Source organism: Populus nigra, chromosome 13 (genome assembly GCF_951802175.1).
Source record: "Populus nigra chromosome 13, ddPopNigr1.1, whole genome shotgun sequence".
NCBI classification, from domain to species: domain Eukaryota; kingdom Viridiplantae; phylum Streptophyta; class Magnoliopsida; order Malpighiales; family Salicaceae; genus Populus; species Populus nigra.
Genome location: NC_084864.1, coordinates 2,162,693 through 2,180,214, shown reverse-complemented (window position 1 = coordinate 2,180,214; position 17,522 = coordinate 2,162,693). Strand labels below are relative to the sequence as shown.

The 17,522-nt window shown below is 32.0% G+C and overlaps 3 protein-coding genes across 3 annotated transcripts; all 3 read right to left on the bottom strand.

Annotated features, from left to right (window-relative positions):
* Positions 1-7,848: 7,848 nt before the first annotated feature.
* Positions 7,849-9,613, bottom strand: LOC133670601 (mogroside IE synthase-like). The gene is made up of 2 exons (XM_062091131.1): positions 8,918-9,613; positions 7,849-8,759 (listed from the first exon to the last, which is right to left on the bottom strand). The coding sequence occupies exons 1-2, from the start codon at positions 9,551-9,553 to the stop codon at positions 8,010-8,012; spliced, it is 1,386 nt and encodes a 461-aa protein (XP_061947115.1). The 5' UTR covers positions 9,554-9,613; the 3' UTR covers positions 7,849-8,009.
* Positions 9,614-10,493: 880 nt separating this feature from the next.
* Positions 10,494-11,153, bottom strand: LOC133671468 (inositol transporter 1-like). Its single transcript, XM_062092240.1, has one exon. The coding sequence runs from the start codon at positions 11,151-11,153 to the stop codon at positions 10,494-10,496; it is 660 nt and encodes a 219-aa protein (XP_061948224.1).
* A 4,083-nt stretch (positions 11,154-15,236) lies between these two features.
* On the bottom strand, positions 15,237-17,042 carry LOC133670618 (mogroside IE synthase-like). Its single transcript, XM_062091155.1, has 2 exons — positions 16,306-17,042; positions 15,237-16,147 (listed from the first exon to the last, which is right to left on the bottom strand). Exons 1-2 carry the CDS (start codon positions 16,939-16,941, stop codon positions 15,398-15,400), a joined length of 1,386 nt encoding a protein of 461 aa, XP_061947139.1. The 5' UTR covers positions 16,942-17,042; the 3' UTR covers positions 15,237-15,397.
* Positions 17,043-17,522: the final 480 nt, after the last annotated feature.

Below are 17,522 nucleotides of genomic sequence, written 5' to 3'. Positions count from 1 at the left end.
ACTAAAATATATATTAATGTTGTTTTTTTATTTTTTAAAATTATTTTTAACATCAGCACATCAAAACGATCCAAAACATACAAATCATATTAAATTTTAACAAAAATAAATTGAATTTGTGTAGGAAAAAAAATCACTAATATAAAAAAAAATGTCGGCATTGAAATAGAGAAAGATGGATTGCTATATATATATATAATTTGTGGACATCCAGAAGTTCATTATCTTCCAGTATATATATACTGGAGAAGGGAAGATAATGAACTTTAGGATGAGCACAAATTTGAGAATCACGATCATGGGTAGAGGAGGATAAGTACTAGTAAATGATAAATACACACGCACCATGCAACCTGATCGACAAGGGACATATTGTATATTGGAGGCCCAGAAAAACCCTAAAGATGTCCCATCCTGAGAAATACATGGATCACAGACATCCCAGGTTGAGTAAAATTCACTTCGTTTTTGTGGCTGTAACCATGCACGAAGCTATCCTCACACAAAGTCCATGTCATGTGCTTGTCAAGAACATAAAGTAAAATGCTCTGAGAAAATTATATTTCATCGTCTATCCGTGTTGGTGATGTTGTTGTTAAATGTTTTTATTTAAAAATATATTAATTTAATATTTTATAAAAAATAATTATTTCAAAGGGTTGCTTGTCAAGAACATAAAGTAAAATGTTTGAGAAAATTATATTTCTTCTTTTATCCGGATTCGGATTGATATTGGTATCAATTATTTTTAAATATTTTTTATTTAAAACATATTGATATAATATTTTTATTGTTTTTTATATTAGTAAATCAAAACAATACAAAACTACAAATAAATTATTTTAAAACACAAGAATAAAAAGAATAAAAGGATAAATTCAAAATGCAATTTGATTTCTATATTATGAGAGCCTCAAACAATTGTTTAGATCTTCGATTATTATTCATCACATATATCTTCGGATATTGATGCCATACTTCTCACCATCATTTTCATCCATGCTAAGCCACCAATCGATCCTGCATTGCTGTGTAAAGTCATGATCTTGAGCACGAAGACCACCGCCATGATTATCCAGAGATTCAAAAAAATGCCCCACTCAGCAAGAGCAAAGCGATAAAACCTCACATCTGCAGCAGCTGCCACCGTAGCCTCTCTTTTAACATCAACTTGGGTCCAAATTCAAAGTAGGATTTTCTTGTAGTTATCCAAAACTATACTGTAAATTGTTTTTTTTAAGGAATCAAACCTGGAATTATGTCTCTCTGTGACAAGGATACACGCTTAAAGATGTGCAAAATCAATGAACGAATAAATACACATGTGCCCCAGCTGCTGCTGAGCATGCTGTCCAATTTTTAAGGTGGATCAGTACTCCTGTATCCAGCTATGTAACACCTTATTTTTGGATAAATTATACAGTTAAAAATATATTATTTTAATATATTTTTAAATAAAAAATATTTTAAAAAACGACTTCTATCATAATTTAAAATAATCCATTAAATTTCTTATAAACAGGGTTAAAACATTTAATTACAATATCTAGAGATACGGTCCAATCATGTTTATTCAATTTTTTAAGGAAAGGTAAAAAAAAAAAAAATGTTTTATTTGATTGGGAGACCATAGATCTGGGAATCTTTGACATCCCCTTGCTACGCATACCCTTTTGTAGGCTTCTAGATCCGGTATCTATGGGAACAATGCCTTGGATCACAAAATGTTCGAAGAGAACATGATCACCTTGTCCTTGCTTCGATAATAAACATTTTTTTAACTATATATATATTATAAGAATTTATTAGTATTTATGGTTAATAAAATCAATCTTTTATTATTTTAATTCCTCGCACTTGCCTTGAAATCTTGTTAAGAAATATAAATTAATATACGAATTGTTTTTTAAAATGTTTTTAACTTAAAAATATTTTAAAATAATTTTTATTTTATTTTTAAATTTTATTTTTTATATAGTAGATCAAAACAATTTTAAAACATTAAAAAATTTATTTAAAATAAAAATAAATAAATATTTATAAAAATATTTTTCAGCCACGAAAACAAAGCACACATAAATTTTATACATGGTAAGAGATGAATATCTTCTTGTTGGATTGTTGAAAATGAAGCTTATTAGCAACTTCTTCTAGTATAAATTAATTTTTTTAATATATAGTTTGTAATGTTGGTAATATGGCTACAATATCAATACATAGACCAAATATTGTAATTGCTAGCTGAATTTATTATAATCGACATGGCAATATCACCTACAACTTCTAATGACTTGGCTGCTTTTTTTTTTAAATGTGCCCTTCGAATTAATACGCATATTCACGTCAGGTAGCATGATAAAACTCTTCTATTTTTATAATTTTCTTGTGCCAATGATGAAAATAATGAAGCCATCCAATATAGAGATATAGAGAATCAGACTAATATAAATTTATTCATGAGATTTTATTTAATATTTTAAGTTATTGGGTTGAGTTGATTTTTTGACATAGTATCAGAGTCTTTATAACTAAGCAATCATGAGTTTGAATTTCACTATCTCTATTTATTTGATAAAAATTAAACACAATGTAATGTAAACATACACAAATTTTAAGCCCAAATAATTTTTACTTGAGGTAGTGCGTTAGAAACTAATATAAATTATATTCTAGGACTTTATCCAACAATTTAAATTATTAGATTGATATAATTCTTTGACAATCATTTACAAAAAAATATTTATATTCATACAATTCAAACTAGTGAAAAAGCTGAACTTATATTCTATTTGAGAGTTCTATATAATTTTTAAATCTGATCTAATAAGATTATGAGTTTCAATTGGGTTATCAGATAAATATGATACATAGGCTATTCATTAATAATTTAATTTCATGATTATAATTATTTATCATGTTTCTGAATTTTGTAATTTAAAATATCTTTTTTGCATAGTAACTCCTAGCATTGTATATTTTTTTATTGTATTTTGTTATAGTTAACACCTAGAAAAATAGAAAAATCGAATTATTGTGTTGATCCATGAAGTGCTTGGATTTGAAGAGTGAATCAATGATATTGACGTCTCAAAGAAGATAAGAGTTGAGCCATCGAGTTACGTGAGGAAGAGTGAGTCAATTATTTTCCATCTCAAATTAATTGTTGTTTCTATCAATTAATTTGATAATTATCATGTCAATAAATTAATAAATTTAATTTTTTTTACATGTAAATAGAAAACGATCAAGTGAGTAGTCCCATTAATATAGGAAAAAGACGGGTTTACCCATAAATTATAGATTGGATCATTTCATTGCATAGAAACATAAATTTGGTACAACAAGCAAGATGAATTTCTTATCATGAGACAGTATTGGTGCATCTCTACTTGTAATTCAGCCTTGTAAGGAAATGATGTTGAATCATGTAAATCTTAATTACAACCTAGCAATTACTTACGTGCTAAAATACATTTCGTGAGAATATTTTAATTTGTCACTATTATAGTTATTAAACCCGGTTCAAGTTTAATGTCCCGAGCGCAAGACTTGAGTAATAAATTAGATGGTTTAATTTAGATAAATAAAATTATTTTTAAAAAATTAAAATAATATTATTTTAAAAAATCAAATCTATCTAATTGATGGAATAAAATCAAGTTAAATCTAAGTTAGTTTTTTTTTTTTACAGCCGATCTAGATCTAAAGCCAAATCAAGAGGTCCCAATTTGTTCCGCCAGGCCCGACAGCTACCATCGCACAAAGCATATTTGATGTACCTTGTACCATATGTGCTGGTCTCCTTTTTTTCTTTCTTTCTTTCTTCATCTCGTATTACATTAATTGGATACTTTAAACTTTTGGTGGGACAATATTATGCGACTGTCACAATATAGAAAAATTATAAAATTGAGACCATAGTTTTAAAATTAGATCCGGTTTAGCGGGTTGATTCAGGTTGGAATTGGATCAGGTTGAAAAAAAAATAGAGAAAGAAAAAACTTGGTGTGACCCGGCTAGCCAAGCGGGTTGATCTGGCGACTCGGTTGACCCAGAAAACTCGGTTAAAAATTCAGTTGTAACCCGTTGACTTTTGTTTTTTATACTAAAACGACATTGTTTTGAAATTTTTTTAAAAAATTTGATCAAATCAAAACCTAGATTTTAAACCAGATCTAAAAACTATGATAGAGAGAAGGAGGAAAAGGTTCCTTACACGCTAATGTCAAATTGTTACTTAGCTAAGAATTATAATACTTATGAAAAAATCAGTAACAATGCATATATGCAACTGTCATAATAAAAAAAAATTATAATATTTTTTTTATTAATATGAATATTTGAATCAGCTTGTGTGCATCTTAATTAATCTTACGGACCCTAAAGTTACCAATTATATAAACCTTAAGTAACCATTATATTAGCAATTATATAACTTGAATTTGACATCACAAAAAAAGTAAATTTTTTAATTTTAAATTTTTATCATTGGATCATTTAATAGATCGTTAGAAAAATTATAAAATTAAGAGAAAGAGAAAAAGAGGGTTTCTTATACGCTAATGTCAAATTATTACTGAGCTAAGAATTATAATACTTACGAAAAAAACAGTAACAATCGCAACCATAATTAAGCAATCTTTACCATAGACTTTCTTTGATGTATTGATTATTATCATAGAAACAAATGTATATTTCTTGAGCTGCGAGTGGTAATTGATGACACGCAGTATAAACCTAAGAAGTTATACTTCTAAATAAATTACAAACAACCAGTTAATTTTTATTATATTGCATGTATTTTATTACGTGGTTAAAATCATTTTTTAAGAAAACAATTCTAAGAAAAAATCAAATTAATTGAATTTTTAATTTTTTTTTATGATTTTGACATTTTCTAATAAAATCATTTAAAAACATTTAAGAATAATAATTTTACATGCATTTTTCTCTTCTCCCAAAGCTCCGGTGGCAAAATCCCAAATTAAAACTTAGAAAGAACCCTATAATTGTTTATTGTTTCAGGTCAGATTGGAATGAGGGAAAGGTTCAAGAGGAAGAAGTTTGTAGCGGGCTACTCGATCATGTGAGGGGAAAAAGAAGATTGAAAGGAGAAAGAGGTTTAAAAGAAATGGTGGGGTTGTGGTTGTTGGTCTTCGATGGTGTTGGATCAGGTGATGAAGAGAGACTACAATTCAAAAAATAACTCAATATTATATTAGAAATCGACCCAAACAAACTAAAAATCTTCTCACAGGAGAATCAATTTCTCTCTTATCCCAAAATCTCTCCCCTTTTCAAAACCCTAAATCGAACCTCATAGTTTTCTGCGCATTTATTTCTTCTCGCAAAGCTCTGGTAGTAAAATCCCAAATTGAAAGCTAGGAAGAGCCCTGTATTTGCTTATTGTTTCGGGTCAGATCGGAACGAGAAAGAGGTTTAAGAGGAAGAAGTTTGTAGCAGGCAGCTCAGTCATGTAAGGGAGAAAGAAGATCGGAAAGAGAGAGAAGTTGAGGAGGAGTGGTGGGGCTGTGGTTGTTGGTATTCGATGGCGATGAATCAGCTGGTGGAGAGAGACTACAGTTCAAAAAAATAATTCAAAGATTAAAAATCAATAAAAAATTGCAACAGAAAAACATAATAAATTTTCTTATAAACACATAAATGGTGTATTTACATACATGATGTTATTATGCCATTCATGTATAGGCATGGCATGACCGTCATGCATGCAGGCAAGAGCTGGTTCACGGTTAGCCACGTGGGACCCTCCCATAGGGCAGCTTTCAGTAATGACAGTAACAATTCAACAACCCACGTGGCTTGTCACTATCGGTTAATAATTCCGCCTGAAACACGAGTCAGCATTTCTGGTGATCTACATTCATAATGCTAAAGATTAACTGGACCCCACAACAGCAGTGTGGTGTATAGCCGCAACATCGTATCAGTATCTAGGTGCATCTAGAGCAGCAATTTGAACCACACGATCATCCATCATCTGCCCACATGATCAAACAATTCTTTACCCTCGGATGCTTCATTCGTTTGATTCTCATGTTTTTCCTTTTTAAATGAAAAATAGTATTTCACTAATACCAAAAATGATACAAGTATTCAACTATTTTCACATTACTAAATGATTATTTTATCTTAAATTTTCAAATCTTATAGTATATACAAGTTTAAACCTTCATACATTAATAAAAAAAATTATTGCCCTACTAGACCTCATACATTAATAAAAATATTACCGCAATCATACATTAATCTTATATAAATAAAACTCAACATATTTTTTGTTAAATTTTATTGAGATTGATCAGGAAAAGGATTAACTTAAATTTTTAATTAAATCAGAACAAATTAAAATTTTTTTTTCTTTGTTTCAAACATGTCTAAATTCCAGATTTTAAGTTACAGAAGATACCAGAATATATATATCTATGATCCATACCAGAGAACGAATGATGTTTTGGTGATTTTGATTAATTCTTGGATTCTGGATTGTTTTAAAAATGGGTAAAGGTGATTTTCCAAGTTCTGTATATTTAAATAAATAAAATAAGTTAAAAAATTAAACTCCATTTTCGAAGAAATAACAGAAAAGGGCCCATCTTTGGATATTGGTGAACAAAAACTGTTCATACAAGGCTTTCAAGCCCTGTATTCCTGAATCTGAAGCCCTATAAAGGGCCTGTGCTCACACAAGGGTAATTACATTTACACCAGTTAAGCCTGAGAGGGCCAACTTTAGTTTATGGATAACAATAATTTTTTTATTTTCATTAAAAAATTGATTTTGATCTTTTTTATTTATTTAAGATTATCATTTATTTTTTAATTTTGAATTGACTTCTGTCAATCATTTATTGGATTGTTTTTGTTGACTAACAAAGAAAACTTATATTTTACATATTAATTCTTCTTCTTCTTCTTTTTTATGTTAGCGAGATTTATATTTTCACATTGATAATCAATAAATCCATGCTCACAAATAATTATAATTTCAAATTAATGCGATGTAATATTTATATTTTACATATTAATTTTTTTTTGCTTACGTTAGCAATTTGTTGCTCCTAACAAAAATATTTGCTAAGAGATCAAAATCTTCAAAAATAAGAAAATTTCCCAAGATTGTAAGTGAAGACAAAATTCATCAAGGTTATATTGTTTAGAATTGTAACAAAGTCTAAAAATACTAATTCTAGTAGTTTATGAGACCTATATATATATTTTTTTATTAATGTAGGTGTTTAGAATAGTTTGTACGTATCTCGACTAATCTCACGGGTTCTCAGATTAACAACCATGTAAGTTTCCAGTGACTTCAAGATTTGTGAGATTCAAACCAATAATCTTTAAAAAGTAAACAATAAATCTAAAACATGATTAATTAAGCTATACTTTACTTACAATCCATAAATGATATGTTTAACAACTCGCATCACTTATGTCCACTTAAATTTAACAACTCGTCAAACTAATATTTGTTATGAATCAACAAGTAGGTGAAGCAAAAAAATGTATGGGTTCCGCACCCTTGAAATTTGAACGTTGTTGAATTTCCATCCAATTCCTCCTCACCACAAAATTGTGGTCGAATTTTGCCCATGGTGACTTGGTTTTTGATTTTTTTGACTTATTTTTTTCATCATTGTCCAATCTTTAATGCTCGTTTGGGAATGAGTGTTGGCTCGTGACTTGTCTTTCTAAATCATAATCAATCTCACACATGTTAATAAAAATCTTACGTGTAATATATCAAAGTGTGAATCTTAACCGTCCATTTTTGTTTATAATTGATTTTTTTCTAAAAAATAAGAAGAAGAAAAGAGATTGAAATGGAGTAACATGATATTATTTCTTTCATCATGAAAACATGATTTGGATCTTGTATTGTATAGTTCATATGACAACTATCATTGAATCTTATAAAATAACCGAAGAAAAATACACTGATGGAGAAGAAGCATTTTTCCAAGTTTTAAGGCCATGCATAGCTTTCACGCTTTTGAATCTGTGGTTTCATTGAACTTGCTAGCAATCTTTGCTGCAAATTCCGTAATATTCTTATCAGAGCTTCCACCTTCACCCATGGCTGTCTTGGCTAGTTTCTTCCATTTCTCAGAATTCCTTCTCATCTCACTCCCTCTTTCACCTTCCATGACTTCCCTCGTACACTTTTCTAACTCTTCCTTTGTGACAATCCCCTTTTCATTTGCCTTCACTCTAACTCCTACACGCCAAACATCTTCTATGTACTTCGCATTTGTTGGTTGATCAGTCCACTGTGGCACTGCCACCATTGGCACTCCTAAGCTCAACGCTTCAAGCGTCGAGTTCCACCCGCAATGAGTCATGAAGCAACCAACAGACTTGTGAGCCAGAACCTCTAGCTGAGGGCTCCAGGTCACAATCAGACCCTTCTCTGAGGACCCCTCCACAAAGTTGCATGGAAGTTTTTTCTCTTCCGATTCTCTGACTACCCACAAGAAGTAGCAGTCACACCTCCTTAGGCCCCAAGCTATTTCTGCCATTTGCTCTTCTCCCAGAGCAGCCAAGGTTCCAAATGACACGTAAACCACGGAGCCAGTTTCCTTCGAATCTAGCCATTGCATGCAACCGTCGAGAGCAGGTTTGAAGAGGCTGAGGCCATACTCTGTGTCATCCTCTAGCTGCCTGTCCAAGTAAACTGATGGAATCATGGGTCCTATTGGCTTGATTGACCTTTGGCTTGCCAGGCAGTTTACCACCTGATACAAAAAAGCAAAATCTTGAGTGCCATAGAATTGAAGGCAGCATACTTTGCAAATATGGTAATTAATATCTTTTAGTACGAGCAGAGAAAAGAGAATTCAATTAGGAATTCTAAGTACTGCTACTTTTCTTTATGTAACTTCTTCAGGGGTACCTCCTCCTCCAGGGTGTTGAAACTGTTCACAAAGACCCAATCAGCTCCCCTGAAATTCAAAAACTGATTGACTACTAGGGTAAGTATAGATGAGTATTCTGATTCCATGTCGTGCACGAATGATGGCAGTTCATCAACGTCTAGAGGTGGCAGCCCTGGAACTGATACAGGAAACTTCTCTAGTGGAATCTTTAGCTGCCCCTCATGGATTTGGTAGTAGACAGAGTTAACAGCACATGACTGTGTGAAGAAGGAAGCCCCAATGAGGCCAAGCTGTCTAGCTATCTCTAGAACCCAAGGCATGAATGAGTCATACACTAGGCAACTTACTGGATGCCCTGAGGAGATACCTAGTTCTACAACGAGCTGTGGCAGTTTTGGTGCCACTGTAGCCTGGAATTGTTTTAGAAGGTCACCTATGGAACTGCTGCCTGTATCAGAACTATCAGAAACGGTCACCACTTTGACTGAGCCAAGCGAGGCAGGCGTCGAGAGCGTCTGGCTTGAGAAGATGACCAGTGTTACTTGGAGTCCTTTGGAGGCTAGGCGCTTGGAGAACTGGATCATGGGGTTAATGTGACCTTGAGCAGGATAAGGTATGACCGCTACATGACAGATTCTTTCTTTCTTCTCCATTTCTCTAATTAACAAAACCAGTCTTTGTGCTTTTCATTCTCGTGGAGGAGTGCTCCTGCCTGCATATATGTATGCCTTTTGCGTCCAAATTGTGTGGTCCGAAAGAACCACTGCTGATGTGATGATCATAATGTTGTATTTCCTAGATATTTTTTTTTAATGAATTTCACTTACGTGAGAGAAAGGAGTACAATTTTCGTTATAAAGATCTGTGAATTAAATTTAAATTTAAATTTAAATTTTTTAATAAAATTTCGTGTGTTGAACCATTTTAAGTATCAATAATTAAATTCTAAATAGAATTTAATTTTTAAAAATGGTAAAAAAAAATAAATAGATGCCAACTCTTTTGATTTGCGATTCTAAAATAAAAAATTTAAAATTAAAATTAACCTTCTCAAAACACCTAATTTTTTTTAGAGACATTTAAAGAAATAAAATAAATATAATATAAAAAATAAAATAAATTAAATTCACTCTTTTTTTAAATACAACAGTTTTTATACGTATTGGCTTACGTATGCCATTGAAAGGGAGGATAGATGGAAGGTAGATGGCTTCTACACTAAACTTCAACTACCAGTCATGTTTTTATGGTTTGATTGATGACAATATTCATCCAATATCTGAAATCAAATAGCATGTAATGTGTAAGGTTTAATGCAAGTCAAAAACACAGTGCTGTCAATTTCATCATTTCCATGGAGTGAAACCTGTTACTCCAGGCTTAGAGTGGCGGGAAGGTAACGATTACTTTTCAATAATTACTTTTTAAAATATTTTTTTCAAAATATTTTTTTAAATAATTTTACATAAAGTGGGCTTTCTGCCCATGCATTGGGGTTGGATTCAAAGCATCTTCATACAGATTGTTTTATAAACCTACAATTTGGCGCTAATATTATCAAGCTCAGCAAGTGCGCACGGCACCTACTAAGACTCATTTGTCGTTTCCTTGCTCAAGAAGGCTTTCTGTGTTGTAACTACTGCCACATGCCCTCTCCTTCCATATCTGCTCAACTTCAACAAATGCCAGCCCCATGGTCTCTGGGACATACATAATCACAAACACAACTGCGAGCACTGCTATGCCCGCAAGCATCAAGAAAGTCGAACCTGTTCCTCCTGCTTCGGCAATTGAAAGGAAAGTTTGGGCTACTATCAGATTGGAGATCCAGTTAACAGTAGCTGACATGCCCCCGCATATTCCTCGATATTGTTCCGGATATATCTCTGAGTTCACAGTCCATGGAACAGGTCCCATTCCTGGTGAGAAGCAAGCAATATACAGGGCTAACCCCAAAACTGCAATCCACCCATAGAGTTCATTTGAAGAACCAGATGACTTGCCAAAAAATGCTCCAGCAAGAATGAAAAGTGATGCAATTACACCAGCTAAGCTTGAGATGGCCAACTTTTTCCTCCCGAAATGATCAATAAGGTAAATGCCAAGAACTGTTCCGGCGGCGTTCATGGCAGCAATAACAAGGGACAGGAGAAGTGCTAACTGGTTGGAACTAAAACCAGCCATCTGCACAATGGTTGGGCTATAGTACATGACTGTGTTGATACCAGTGAACTGCTGAAAAGCCTGCAACATCACAGAACTCTCGGTTATTATTTGTTATGGTGCTTGTTAAGGAGGGTTTTCTATTTACTGCTGGAATTTTGTTAGCTCATGCCTCCTTTTGTGTTTCACCTGGACACTAGTGTATTTCAATGGAAAGAATATCAGATGATCCATATTTCAAACACTGTCACGGTGCCAGAAGCACTTAAATGATACATCCTCTATCACAAGAACGTGGCCAGGAGATCATGCTACGGGAACAAGTAGTGACTGCACTACTTTAGGGAACTGCAAAACGTGAATAGTTAGTTAATTGTTAGATGTGGAGAGTGTTATAACAGAGGGCGAAGCGAGGATTATTTATTAGGCGAGATCAAAACTAATACAACAACATATAATATTTATTTTAATTTATTATATTTGAGTTGTAAAAAAAACCTTATATAATTTAGTTTTATTCAAATAACTTACTAGATATTTGTATAAAGTAAATAGTTTAGAGTAATATCAAATTAAATCAAAACAATAAAGTTAATTTCATCTTTATAATGTATCCATCACTTTAATATTGTTGGTTTTTATATCTATCAAATATAAACATACAAAGTATATAAGAAATATTAGTTAAAGCGAAACATTATTTATGTTTGATAAACTTTGAAATAAAACAAAAAATAATAAATAATCAATTCTTCTTAGTTTGTTCATCGTTCAACCTAAAATCAAAACATATATCGTAAGAAAAAATTGATAATTTTGGTGACTCTGCTAAAAACAAAACATAAAAAAAAGATCTAAGTATAATCAAAACAAACCAATAAAATATCTAATTAATTAGAAAAAAAAAACAATTGGTAGAACTAGCTGATTTGAGAAAAAAAAAGAGCAAAAATTGTAGAATTATAAAAAAACCTCATCAAATTATTAACAAACATCTCAAAACAAAATAAAAATAAATTTTAAATTTAAATTACCTTGTTTTATTTGATGAAAGATAAATTAATTAATAACTCTGTTTTAATTTTTTTGTAAAATTTTTTTATTTGTAATTTGTGTTTTTATTTCTCTGTTTGATCGACTGCAACCTACAAAATTTATATTAAGATAAATTAATGACTCTGTTTTTTATTTCACAAAGTAATGCCTTCGTATATATATTTTTTTCTCCACGTAGTTCAAGAAGAAAAAGGGAGAGGAAAAGGAATGAAAGAACAATCCTTTTCTTTTTTAGATTATAGTTAAAGAAATCCGAAGAGTGAATTAGAAAATCGAAAGTAAAGTGATAATCAATTACTGTAATAAGACCCACCAATATAACACCCCTCCTCTTTAAGGGCTGTAACTACTTCCTATTTGTTTGTTAATTCTGTTATGAAGTTTATGGCTATAAATACCAAAGTTATTTTTAATAGAAAGGTACTGAATAATCCTCAACCACAGACTTCTTTTCTACCATGCTTCTTCTTTCTTAAATTAATTATATCAGTGATATTAGAGCCTGGTTCCAACAGTTCCTAGTTCCCCCTGGTTATTCTTGGTTTCGACCATGGATACTCGCGGCAAATCAAACACAGAATTTCACAATGAAGTTAATGAAATCTTAATTAGACACGAGCTAGTCGAGCTTTGATCAAATTAATGTTATCTTATAAGTGGTATTGACAGAACTTCAAGCTCTTCATACTACCCATAACCTAAACACTAGTTCTCTTGAAATTAACACCTTTGCTAATAAAGGCTATGTTTCTTTCATAGAAACTGGTTTTCGGGAAAACACTTTCCAAACTTTTCTGTGTTTATTTGTTATTAGAAAAGTTGGTCAATGAAAAACACTTTCTGGTCAACAGAAAACACTTTTCAGTCAAAGGAAAATTTGATTTGGTTTCCAGGAAAGTATTTTTCTTTTATTTTGGGTGGAAAACACTTTCCAAAAGTTGTGAAAAATTTAGAAATGTCATATTATTTGCTAATTATATCAAATTTGGTCCTCAAACTTTTGATTGTTATATATATGTTGTTTTGAATATTTGTTTTTCAATTTCATCCCTTAGAATTTAATTTTTATATTAATTTTGGTCCTTATTTTTATAATTATTATTTGCTTTTACCTTATCATTTTTTAATTGAAATTTTTTAACTATCATTTGGTTCTTATTCTTTTGATTGTTACTTATTTTATTTGAAATAATTTATAAAATGTTAATTATTATTATTTTAATTTCTTCATCTTTCAATGCTTTTATTTTTTAGATTTGATCTCCATTATTTTGATTATTATTTATTTTATTTGAGATAATTTATGAAATTATATTTTTTCAATTTCATTTACATTCAACTTTTTAATTAATGACTAATAACTTATGATACATCCACTATCACAAGAACGTGGCCAAGAGATCATGCTACAAGAACAAGTAGTGATTGCACTACTTTAGGGAATCGCAAAACATGGATTAGTTGATTAATTGTTAGATGTGGAGAGTGTTGGAACTCCTTATTTGTTTGTTTGTTAATTCTGTTATGAAGTGTATGGCTATAAATGCCAAAGTTATTTTTAATATAAGGAGCTCTAATGTTGAACAGTTTCCAGGAGTCTCTGATAAGAAATAAGAAAAGGACGGTTCATGTTCACAAAAATTTTAAACTAGTGTTTGATATTGTAGTAGTGGTTGTGATTGTGGTTTGCAAAAAGTTATTTTATAAAAAGTAATTTTAATTGAGGATGGTTTGAAAAAATAGGTGTTTGGTTAAAACTGTGGTTAAAACTGAGGTTGAAAAAAATTAGTTTAATGTGTTTGGTTAAGAATGTTTTTGAAATTGAGATTATAAAATAATTTAAAAATATATATTAATATTGATGGTTTTAAATTTAAATATTGTAGAATTAATTACTCCTATTACATCATAAAATAAATAATACTATATATAAAATATTTTTTATTATTCTATTAAATAATTTATAATTTCATTATATATAAAATTCATCCGATAAGAACTACAATTTTCATACGTGTAATGAAATTAGATTAAATATTATCAGGTATAAAATTGATATTACAGTGCGAGTAAATTTAATTCACTTTACACTAATTTTTCAAAAAAAATATTGTTAATATCATAGTGCGAGTGAATGTAATTTAATCTAAACTAGTTTTTTAAAAAAATAAAAAAAAATTACACTTTAAAAAAAAAACCTATTCACGTGAATTGCACTGTTTTTTAAGTGAACAGTGCAACTTTCTACACTGTTCACCGTACAGTGTAATTAACATATACTGTTCATGTTAATTGCACTATTCAGTATAGTGTAATTAACATGCACAGTAAATATAAAGCAGTAAAATGATGCCTTTTCTTTTCTGCGTGACAAACGCAAAAACACGTGAGGTCCATACATAGTAAACTATGTATTTTTTATTACCAAATAACTACCGACTGTGTTTTAATTAAAACGCAGCCGCATAAATAAATGAAGTCTAAGAGCCTGTTTGGGAACGCGGTTGCGGCTGCGTTCTCAAAAAAATTGAATTTTTTTTTGCGCTAAAATTTAATATGGTTTGTACGTTTTGGATCGTTTTGATGTGCTGATGTTAAAAATGATTTTTAAAAAATGAAAAAACATCGTTGACATGTATTTTGACACGAAAAGTTATTTAAAAAGCACCCGCAACCACACTGCCAAACACACTCTAACTTACTTGGATTTGGTACTATACCAAATTTATGAGCGGTATATCTAACAACTCGCCTGACTTACTTGTCAGACTAATATTTGTTTTGAAGCAAAAAATGAATTAGTTCGGCACCCTTGAAATTTGAACTTTGAACGTTGTTGAATTTCCATCCAATTCTTCCTCACCACAAAATTGTGGTTGAATTTTTTCATGGTGACTTGGTTTTCGATTTTTTTGACTTATTTTGTTCATCATTGTCCAATCTTTAATGCTCGTTTGGGAATGAGTGTTGGCTCGTGACTTGTCTTTCTAAATCATAATCAATCTCACACATGTTAATAAAAATCTTACGTGTAATATATCAAAGTGTGAATCTTAACCGTCCATTTTTGTTTATAATTGATTTTTTTCTAAAAAATAAGAAGAAAAGAGATTGAAATGGGGAGTAACATGATATTATTTCTTTCATCATGAAAACATGATTTGGATCTTGTATTGTATAGTTCATATGACAACTATCATCGAATCTTATAAAATAACCGAGGAAATACATTGATGGAGAAGAAGCATTTTTCCAAGTTTTAAGGCCATGCATAGCTTTCACGCTTTTGGATCTGTGGTTTCATTGAACTTGCTAGCAAGTTTTGCTGCAAATTCCGTAATATTCTTGTCAGAGCTTCCACCTTCACCCATGGCTGTTTTGGCTAGTTTCTTCCATTTCTCAGAATTCCTTCTCATCTCACTCCCTCTTTCACCTTCCATGACTTCCCTCGTACACTTTTCTAACTCTTCCTTTGTGACAATCCCCTTTTCATTTGCCTTCACTCTAACTCCTACACGCCAAACATCTTCTATGTACTTCGCATTTGTTGGTTGATCAGTCCACTGTGGCAGTGCCACCATCGGCACTCCTAAGCTCAACGCTTCAAGCGTCGAGTTCCACCCGCAATGAGTCATGAAGCAACCAACAGACTTGTGAGACAGAACCTCTAGCTGAGGGCTCCAGTTCACAATCAGACCCTTCTCTGAGGACCCCTCCACAAAGTTGCATGGAAGTTTTTTCTCTTCCGATTCTCTGACTACCCACAAGAAGTAGCAGTCACTCCTCCTTAGGCCCCAAGCTATTTCTGCCATTTGCTCTTCTCCCAGAGCAGCCAAGGTTCCAAATGACACGTAAACCACGGAGCCAGTTTCCTTTGAATCTAGCCATTCCATGCAACCGTCGACAGCAGGTTTGAAGAGGCTGAGGCCATACTCCGTGTCATCCTCTAGCTGCCTGTCCAAGTAAACTGATGGAATCATGGGTCCTATTGGCTTGATTGACCTCTTGCTTGCCAGCCAGTTTACCACCTGATATAAATAAGCAAAATCTTGAGTGCCATAGAATTGAAGGCAACATACTTTGCAAATATGGTAATTAATATCTTTTAGTACGAGCAGAGAAAAGAGAATTCAATTAGGAATTCTAAGTACTGCTACTTTTCTTTATGTAACTTCTTCAGGGGTACCTCCTCCTCCAGGGTGTTGAAACTGTTCACAAAGACCCAATCAGCTCCCCTGAAATTCAAAAACTGATTGACTACTACGGTAAGTATAGCTGAGTATTCTGATTCCATGTCGTGCACGAATGATGGCAGTTCATCAACGTCTAGAGGTGGCAGCGCTGGAACTGATACAGGAAACTTCTCTAGTGGAATCTTTAGCTGCCCCTCATGGATTTGGTAGTAGACAGAGTTAACAGCACATGACTGTGTGAAGAAGGAAGCCCCAATGAGGCCAAGCTGTCTAGCTATCTCTAGAACCCAAGGCATGAATGAGTCATACACTAGGCAACTTACTGGATGCCCTGAGGAGATACCTAGTTCTACAACGAGTTGTGGCAGTTTTTGTGTCACTGTAGCTTGGAATTGGTTTAGAAGGTCACCTATGGAACTGCTGCCTGTATCAGAACTATCAGAAACGGTCACCACTTTGACTGAGCCAAGCGAGGCCGGCGTCGAGAGCGTCTGGCTTGAGAAGATGACCAGTGTTACTTGGAGTCCTTTGGAGGCTAGGCGCTTGGAGAACTGGATCATGGGGTTAATGTGACCTTGAACAGGATAAGGTATGACCGCTACATGACAGATTCTTTCTTTCTTCTCCATTTCTCTAATTAACAAAACCAGTCTTTGTGCTTTTCATTCTCGTGTAGGAGTGCTCCTGCCTGCATATATGTATGCCTTTTGCGTCCAAATTGTGTGGTCCGAAAGAACCACTGCTGATGTGATGATTATAATGTTGTATTTCCTAGATATTTTTTTTTTAATGAATTTCACTTACGTGAGAGAAAGGAGTACAATTTTCGTTATAAAGATGTTTGAAATCCTTTAAATTAAATTTAATTTAGATATTTTAATAAAATTTCATGTTTTCGATAATTAAATTTTAAATAGAATTCAATTTTTAGAAATGGAAAAAAAAAATAGATGCCAACTCTTTTGATTTACAATTCTAAAATAAAAAATTTAAAATTAAAATTAACCTTCTCAAAACATCTATTTATCATTTTTTAAAGATATTTAAAGAAATAAAATGAATATAATAAAAAGATACAAAAATTAAATAAAATGAATTCGATCTTTTTCAAATAAAACAATTTTCATACGTATTGGCTTACGTATGCAATTGGAAGGGAGGCTAGATGGCTTCTACTCTAAACTTCAACTACCAGTCATTTTTCTTGTCT